We start from the raw sequence: 9,393 nt of genomic DNA, 5'->3' as shown, positions 1-9,393 counted from the left end.
TAATTGATCTTATCTAATATTGTAATTTTCTGAGACACTGAGTTTCATTATCTCTAAGCCATAATCATCAAAATTACAAGAAATACAGGCTTGAAATATTTCACTCTATGTGTAATGAATCTTTATAATGTACGAGTTTCACTTTCCGAAATAACTGACAAAAAATAAATCAAATTTTTTTAGATGTGCCTGTATATTGATTTTAGTTATGTTGACATCATGCCAGCACATTACACCTCTTACTACAGTTTCAATGTCTATATTTATAGAAGTTCACAGGCATGACATGTTTTCTTTTTACCGTAACACATTTCTGTTCCAAAGTAAAAGCAGCCTTTTTGTGGAGAAAATCCCTTCATATGTTAATACACAGGCATATTTGGAGGGCCTGGTTGTGCAGTTAAGTAGCTTTTAATTGTGGAAATCTGACAGTAGAAATTAAATTGTATTCTATTATTTATAGCCATTATCAAAGGTAAACTCAGCTGTGTGGCCTGGACGTTACACATTGAGTTTTAGTCCAAAATTATTTCTAACATGCTTTTTGTATAACTGACTTTAACAGTAATATCATGTGACGAGTATGCAGAGCATTTGATCCTAAATCAAGATTAAAACAAACCTAATCACAAAAATTATACAATCTGCACGGCTAGATACGTCTGGAACAAAGTTAGGGAATTGTATTTTCCTTTATAGGACTTTGGCACACCAACACTTAAATAAAATGACAAAATAAGGGACGCCTCAGGTACACAAACAAGATAACTGAGGTGAAAAGAGGAAGCTGTGAATGGAAAAAATGCTGAGGTGGACTAAAACATTTCTCACAGTGACTGTATTTGATCTCTTATCAGAGAAAAGGACTTTTTTATGGCACAATAACTGTACATAGGAGTTACTGTAAAAGGAACTTATTGACATCCATATTAGTAATACAAGTATACATGGGCAGCTTATGTAGTATGTAGAATACTACAAACATATGTGACATAATTGCATAAATTCTGAGGATCACAGCCTTTAACATACATAATATGTTAATATACAAAAATATATGACTAGTATATTTAGGAGAAAAAATACTTTTACACATCTGTAAAAAGGGATAAATACTATAAACACAATAATCCATCTTAAGTACAAAGAGACCACATCATTGTTTGTTTTGTTTTAGAAATGTGGTTGTGGTTTGCACAAAAGTGATGATGAAACCTGATTTACACACTTTTACTGGAAAGATAAGCATCCAGAATATAGTCAGACTAAAAAAAATCTGTGTTTATGTGCAGAATATCAGATATTTTTCAGGTTTAATCAGGCGTAAATGTGTTAATTTGTCAGCTGTGGCCGTCAGCAACATGAAAAGTCAGTGTGATATGGTCCATTTAGAGTATGTTTGGAGATACAGGTCATATTAAGTAGTCAAAATGTGATTTTCATACTAGATCCTCAGCAGAAAAGTGTCTATAATTTTCTACAATTATTTCTTAAGAAATCCAAGATGCATCTTAAAGTAGTTGGAGCCTCCCGCTGATGAGTTAAACTTTATACACGCCAGTCTCGGCTCCCTCTGGTGGCGGCATTCTGCAGTGCAGTCAGTACAAAATACAGTTTATTCTGCAGGATGGACCGGGCACTGGAGTGTGTTTGTTCAGAGTTTTTTGGCCTTTGGGAGGAGAAGTTTGTTTACTTGTTTTTACATCCACACTCATTTATATCATGTTGGAGTTGAAAGTTGATCCCCAGTCCATCGTCTTCGCTCTGAGTCTCTTTCTCTTCACTTCTTATGTGACCCAATCATAACTTTTGAGACAAAGTTGACGATGGCGCTCGCCGGCTGCTCGGGGTCGTGTTCAGCAAACAGGTGGCACATGTTTTCAGTGTCACTCTGAGATTTTCTGGCTACAAATCCGAAGATCCTGAAAGAAAGCGACATAAATAGACAAGGGTGTTTATACAAAAGCTTTTACGGTATTTGAGTTTGAGTTTATTTATTTAAAACAGGGACAATACATATTAATGAGCATATACAGTACAGGCCAAAAGTTTGGACACACCTTCTCATTCAATGTTTTTCCTTTATTTTCATGACTATTTACATTGTAGATTCATCAAAACTATTAATGAACACATGTGGAATTATGTACTTAACAAAAAAGTGTGAAATAACTGAAAACATGTCTTATATTCTAGTAAGCAAAGGGCGGTTACTTTGAGGAATCTAAAATACAAGACATGTTTTCAGTTATTTCACACTTTTTTGTTAAGTACATAATTCCATATGTGTTCATTCATAGTTTTGATGCCTTCAGTGAGAATCTACAATGTAAATAGTCATGAAAATAAAGAAAACGCATTGAATGAGAAGGTGTGTGTCCAAACTTTCAGCCTGTACTGTATACATGTAAATATGCAAGATTATAGACAACGGCTAATTTCCATCTTTAGTCCCTTTGGCAGGTTGATGTCAATACCATAACCATAACAATAAAATCAATAAAACAACGATAACAACAAGTTGGCAGTTGGCCTTCATGGCCAGAATGAGCAGGAGGAGAGAAAACGTGTCCTTGAGAACACAATAGAACAGAAAATAAAAAGAAAAGCAAGAACGATGAAAAGTATAGTGGATCATGGAACATACAGGCCAAGGGTTTGACTTATTATTATTATTATTATTATTATTATTATTATTATTATTATTATTGACTTATTATTATTACAATCATGAGCAGAAAGAAGTTCATAGTCTTCTTAAAGTAACACTCCTTTGAGAATCATTCTTGTTTTCTTTGAAGATTGTAGTTTATGTTGACAAAAACTAGTTTTGGGGCAGGAAATCAAACTCTCAAACCACTCCCGCAGCAAAACTAACTTATCTGTTCATCCACATTCTCAATATATTGCAAAAAAAAAAAAACACATTTTAGCTGAAGAGCAGCTACATGTTGAGCAGTGCTTTCTCAGCGTGTGCTTGAGAGCACGTAGGCCAGAAATCCGTTTATGTGTCAGACACATAAATCTAAAACAGCAGTTTTTCTGTGATGTTGAGTAACGCGGATTTCCTGCATATACATGAATGGGGAGTGATATGTTAGTTAAGAAACTATTAAATTACCACACAGGAATGTCTTTTTGGATAAAAAAAAAAAGACACATTCAATCATTTATAGATTTACAGTAATAAAACCAGAGGTATCCGGTATATCTACATCTGTAATGAAAGTACAGCTTAAAAATGTCATTGTTTGAATGAAAGTTATTAACATATAGGAATGTTCTAACTCCTTAAAAAAAAAATTTTTTTTCTTCCTCGCACATGCAACTTCTGTAAACATGTATAAAATATAAATTATTTAACTTTATTTGCCAAGTTATTTCCAACTTATTACAACAAATTTGACAGAGAGAGAAATTCTAGTTGGGATTTATCCAAGTTATTCTATAGATAAAAAACAACCCACATTTCTGATATTAAAACATTAGAAGTTGGGTTAAATTTGACGCTGGAACACCTGGAAGGTTAATATATATATGTATCATATAATTGCAAGAGCATTGCAGTCAGGTTCTCCTGATTAGAACTCCTTCAGGAGGTTTTTATCGTTTGATCACAAACGCCATGTTCCCCGTTTGAAACCAGTCGTTCCACATCTCTTTCTAACCTCTCATTTACAGTCCTTTTCTGAACTGTTGACTCTTTAATAAGAGCAGAAAAAAATCCAAAATCCAAAATAATGACCTATAATGCAATGACACCATGGCAGCAAAGGAATTTACTGAACGTCTGTACATCCAATTTTCAGTCTTACAACTGTAACTTGTCCAATTTCCATGAAACCAAGATATACTTCTAATATAATTCTAATTATTAGGGTGGCACTTGTTTTTTCTATGTTATTTCATGTTATTTCTTTCTTCCTGCTACCCCTGCAAGAACTCAAAGGTGGTGAATTATCAATTTTTATCAATGTGAATGAAGATGCCGTTCTTGTAAACAACTTATTTAGTAGTAAGTAAGAAATAATTCAAATGTAATGTGTCATTACAGAGTGCAGAGAGCAAAGAAATGCAGTAAAGAAAAGGGACTTACTTTGCAGTAGAAGCGCTGCCTCTTGTCCATCTGTTTGGGACAGAAATTCAGTTTTAAAACTGTTAATGGCCATCAAACGAATACATTTATATACCCCATACATACATTAATATTAGTACATTAAATTGACTGCACTGCACTGTAACATCACAGTTAGTAGAAAACTTTGGATATAATTTAATTTAAACTGTTTCTGGGGATTCTGTTGAAATATGATCATTGCAGGATGAATCAAATTCTGCAGTCATTTTATATGATGAGATACAACATGTAAAAATGTATTTTGCAGTCTAATCCAATCTGTTATGAATCAAAGCTCAGAAGGAAAAATACATTTAATTCAAGCAAAAATGTAGCATGAAAGGAAAAAATCATGACACACTGATAGAAACGAATGATGCATGCTTATGTTTCATTAGTTAATTATTATTATTTTATTAATCAGATTATTTTTGTATTTTTTTTATTTTTACCGTGTATAAATTACCACTTTCTTCTAACAGGTTGCTATTATTTTTTTAGTAAGAGTGGCCCACAGCTTATTAAAGTTATTGTCTATCATTGTGTGTATTTTGATGATGATGTTTAGTTAAAGGCTCATTAAAATAACAAATTAATAGAATTTTGCAGCCTCGGTACAGACCAAGGTTATTATAGTTAACTAAAACTAACGAAATAACGAAAACTATAATTTAAAAAACATTTTCGTTAACTGAAATAAAAATAAAAACGAGAGGTTTTAAAAAAAAACTGAGAACTGAAACTGTATTTTGTGGTTACAAAACTAAGTAAAACTAACTAAAATTATAGTGAAAATGTCCTTAGTTTTCGTCTTTGTCAACTTTTTTCATATGTAAACCTTTTTGGTTGATATGAAACCTATTTCATCTATTTGGTTTTATGACTTAATAAACTTATTGGGGCTGAGATGGATCAGACAAAGGAAATAAAGGCAACATTTATTGTGACCTTATTGAATCTCACAACCAACAAATACCCCATTACAAAAAAACTAAAACTAACAATAAAACTAATAAAAACTAAACTAAAACTAAGCATTTTCCAAAAAAAATAAAAACTAATTAAAACTAGCAATCACACTCTAAAAACTCATTAAAACTAACTGAATTTGAAAACAAAAATTGACAACGAAATTAAAACTAAAAGTAATGAAAAAAACAAAAAAACTCTTACAACCTTGGTACAGACATGTGCTTTCTAGTAGAAAATACACATGATGTGATACTCACTTCCTGCCCTGTGGGTCCAGAGAACAGAAGATGACCGTGTTGACAGCGTAGTGTCTCCTGAAGAACAACCTGCAGGAACAAACAGCCAACAGTGTGAACATGTGGATTCACATCTGTATCTGTGCGTGGGTGTGTGTGTTTGTGTGTGTGTGTGTGTGTGTGTGTCTGTGTGTCTGTGTGTGTCTGTGTTAGGGTTGACAAAAGATACTAAATACTAAAACGTTGTATCCGGATACAATACTAATTTTGAAAAAAGTATCGGTCCCACAACTTATTAAGCAGCTAAACCATACAACCTCAAAATATTGTTCTAATTTTTATTGTTTATTGTATTTATTTATTTATTGCACTACCTCAGACCTGAAGCTTGTTATGATAGTTGCAGTTTCTTTTTGCACAACTGTTTTTTATTCTAAATATTTAACCTGTGGTTCTGTTAATTTTAACATGTTGCATTTTTCTTGTTAACCCTTTGATGCACAACATGGGTCAAAAATGACCCACATTCATTTACCATGTTATTTACTGCTTGCTGTGTGTTTCTTTGCTCTATCTTTTTAATCAACTCTTCACTTTTTCCACATTTTGTTATGTAACAGCCTTATTCCAAAATTCATTAAATAATTTTTCCCTTAAAATTATACACACAATACCCCATAATGACATTTTTGACCCATGTTGTGCATTAGAAATGTAGTGATACAAAACGGGTTTTTGTTAAAAAATTCAGAAATGAAAACAAAAATTTGGGATCTATGATGATCAAAAACAAGTTAATATAGGAAAACCCGGAATACTGAATTATGAAATTAATTTATTTGCAAATATAGAAAATAAAAACTCAGTCGGGTCACTTTAGAGCCATGTTGTGAATCAAAGGGTTAATAAAAATAGGGTCTTTGTTTTTACCCTTGTAGTATCGAAAATGGTATCCAGTATCGAATATCGGGATCGGGATCGAGTTGAAAATTTTAGTATTGTGACAACGCTAGTTTGGACTGCAGGTGTTTGAACACTCACTTCCTCTGGTTGTCAGTGAGCGTGATTCCCTGGGCCGACACCTTGAAGTGGACGACGGTGGACGCCGGAGGCGGGTCCATGGCGAGCGTCACCGTGGTCGCCTTCTGAACCGCCTGATGTCCCGTCAGAGACTCCAGCTCCACGGAGCCCAGGTACCACACGTTACACGCTGCACAGTGACACACACAATACAGGAACAGTTAACTATAAAATGAAACGGTAACACTTTACAATAACCATAATTTATAAATGGTAAACAGACAGTTTATTAATGTTTAATCCTCATTTATAAACCGTATATAGGCCATTTAGAATGGTAAATACATAATTTATTAATGTTTAACTAACTAAATTATTTCTAAATGGCAAATGGATGGTATATTAATGTAAGTTTATAGTTACTTTACCATTAACAAACCAATAAATTATAATTAAGAGTTAATTAATAGTTTTAGTTGCACTCATTTTAACATTTTAACACCATATTAAGTACGTTAACCCTTTATCAGGCGAAGAACTATATTTGGTAACTTCAGGTAATATTTCGAGAATAAAGTTGCAAATTTACTAGATTTAAGTGGCAAATCTACAAGAAAAAAAGTTGCAGATTTCTCGTAAACTTTTTTCTCGAAATATTATTTTCGCATGTTTGTTTTTTTTAATTCTGGCAGCATGGAATATCCTCCAATATTCTCTAGGGTTGAAATTTGGAATTTGCAAGTATTTCAATGAGTGTCCTATTAAGGGTTAAAGTGGTGAATCTGGGAGAAAAAAGTTGCTTTTTTCCCACTTTTTTCTCGTAAATCTGCAACTTTTTTCGCGCAGATTTGCCACTTTAAATCTCTTAAATCTGCAACTTTTTCTAGTAAATTTGCAACTTTTTTCTCTAAATTTTACCTGAAGTTACCAAATATAGTTCTTTGCCTGATAAAGGGTTAATGAAGTTGAAATGATTCATATACCTTTACGAAATAGGTTGAAAACATTTAAAGTTTAAATATGTATAGCACTTTGTAAATGGGTAAATAAATGGTTTATAAACCATCTATAAACATCACTTAGTTGGTTATTGTAAAGTGTTACCAGCGAAAATTTAAGCTATCATCAAACTAGCTTAAACTGAGAAAGAGTGTGTGTAGATAATACATCAAAGTGCTATATACACACACACACAGACAAGTCAAACAAACACAGATTTGTCTACATATGTGGTGTCTGTCACGTACCTGCTCCTTGTTTGAGGAGCTCAGCCGCCGAGTTTGTCGCCGTCTGTGCAGACGAGTCGTTCAGATCCTCCACCGGATCTGAAAACAGCAACACGCTTTACTGACCAAGAAACACACACAAACTGCATCTGTGCATGCAAACGATGCATTTACATGTACACACACATACACATTCATGCATGCAAGGCTGGGCATCGTTGGGAATTTGATATTTTTTTTAGTGAGAAAAAAACAGATTTGTAAATATGCATTTGTGCATTTAATTTCCAGTTTATTCTAGTGAGGCTAGATTATGGAACAATGTTATATGTTTATGTTTGATAGATTGATCAGTTGGGTGTGTATGCTGCAAAGTGCCATCCATAGAAAACATTTGTTCCTGTAGTTTACATATTGACCTTTTTTGTAATTTAATTTTAAAAATGTAACACAATAATGCAAATTATTGTGCATTTTAAGTGACCTAGCTTTTCCTTTAATCTAAGAACATTTTCACTCAAGTACTTTTACCTTTGAACAGGCTTCTACTCTTTCTATCCCTGATCCCAGAATACAAGCAGTTGTTCAAGACTTTTTAGTCTGAAGCTTTTGGTAGTACTTAAACAATCTTGTCAGAGTTTTGGCAGCAGTGCAAAACTTTGTTTTTGTTATATTTAGCCTAAGCAAGCCCCCCCTCTTTTATAACTTCTAGGGGTCCCCCACCCCCCCAGTTTGGGAATCAGTGGTCTACACAGTAGACTTTTAACAACTTCTTGTTGCGATTAGGTGGAATTTAAATAGGTTATTATTGAAGCTCTACCTCCAACATAGTTTCATGCCTTAAGTTAAATGCACACCTGCTTACACACATACACGCATGCGCACACACACACACACACACACACACACACACACACAAACACACACACATTCTTGTACTTCTATCTTTGTGAGGGCCCTCATTGTAATAGTGAAAAGGTTATAATAGTTTTGGATTTTTCATTAGTTTTAGTTTTAATTTTGTTGTGATTTTTTGTTTTCAAATTCAGTTAGTTTTAATTGCTTTTTAGAGTGAGTTTGCTAGTTTTAGTTTAGTATTTATTTTTTTGAAATGCTTTAGCTTTAATTTAGTTTTTATTAGTTTTAGTTTTTTGTAATGGGGTATTTGTTGGGTGGGAGATTAAAAGAGGTCACAGTAAATTTCGCCTTTATTTCCTTTGCCTTAATCCATCTTCATTATGCATGAAAAAAGTTGACAAAGATTAAAATGGAGGACATTTTCACTATAATTTTAGTGAGTTTTGTAACCACACAATACAGTTTCAGTTAATTATCATTATCATGTAACCTTTAACCCTTAAAACAAAGTCTGAAATCTCAAAAAAGCATTTAATGAAGTGAGGACCGGCCGAAATGTCCTCACTTTGCAAAAATGTCTTCACTCTGTTGGTTAAAAAATATGTTCTGGTCCTCACTATGTAGGAAGTACAAGAACTCACACACACACGAACACACACACACACACACACACAGCTTACCTCTATCAGGCAGGATGAGCTTACAGGGCAGAGCCAGAGGGGTGATGGAGTGCTGACAAACCAGAGCTGTGAGACTTCCTGTCAGGAAAAATAAAAATAAAAACATTCTTTATGAACATTATGCAGACAGATCAATATAATGGAGCCAGCTGTGCCTCACCACTGTGACCAGTAGAGGGCAGCACAGAAAAACACATTATAATCCTGAACTTTACTGTACTTTATTAACCTCAGTGGGCTAACCCTGGTGCAATATTAACAGATTGATTTGAGGAAGCAAAGTG

At 33.6% G+C, this 9,393-nt stretch overlaps 1 protein-coding gene across 2 annotated transcripts in view; it reads right to left on the bottom strand.

Annotated features, from left to right (window-relative positions):
- Positions 1 to 1,162: 1,162 nt before the first annotated feature.
- The window catches only part of tns3.2 (tensin 3, tandem duplicate 2), a 64,417-nt gene continuing 56,186 nt past the window's right edge, over positions 1,163 to 9,393 (bottom strand). For both annotated transcript variants that reach the window (XM_059341042.1, XM_059341043.1), the window contains 6 exons: positions 9,110 to 9,187; positions 7,593 to 7,670; positions 6,367 to 6,535; positions 5,347 to 5,415; positions 4,097 to 4,126; positions 1,163 to 1,922 (listed from right to left, as the gene is read on the bottom strand). In XM_059341042.1, coding sequence (XP_059197025.1) covers positions 1,781 to 1,922; positions 4,097 to 4,126; positions 5,347 to 5,415; positions 6,367 to 6,535; positions 7,593 to 7,670; positions 9,110 to 9,187 — 566 coding nt within the window. In that variant the 3' untranslated portion in view covers positions 1,163 to 1,780. The remainder of the gene's footprint in view (positions 1,923 to 4,096; positions 4,127 to 5,346; positions 5,416 to 6,366; positions 6,536 to 7,592; positions 7,671 to 9,109; positions 9,188 to 9,393) is intronic.

This window comes from Centropristis striata, chromosome 9 (assembly GCF_030273125.1).
Source record: "Centropristis striata isolate RG_2023a ecotype Rhode Island chromosome 9, C.striata_1.0, whole genome shotgun sequence".
NCBI classification, from domain to species: Eukaryota; Metazoa; Chordata; class Actinopteri; order Perciformes; family Serranidae; genus Centropristis; species Centropristis striata.
This window is presented reverse-complemented; position numbering and strand designations above follow the sequence as displayed.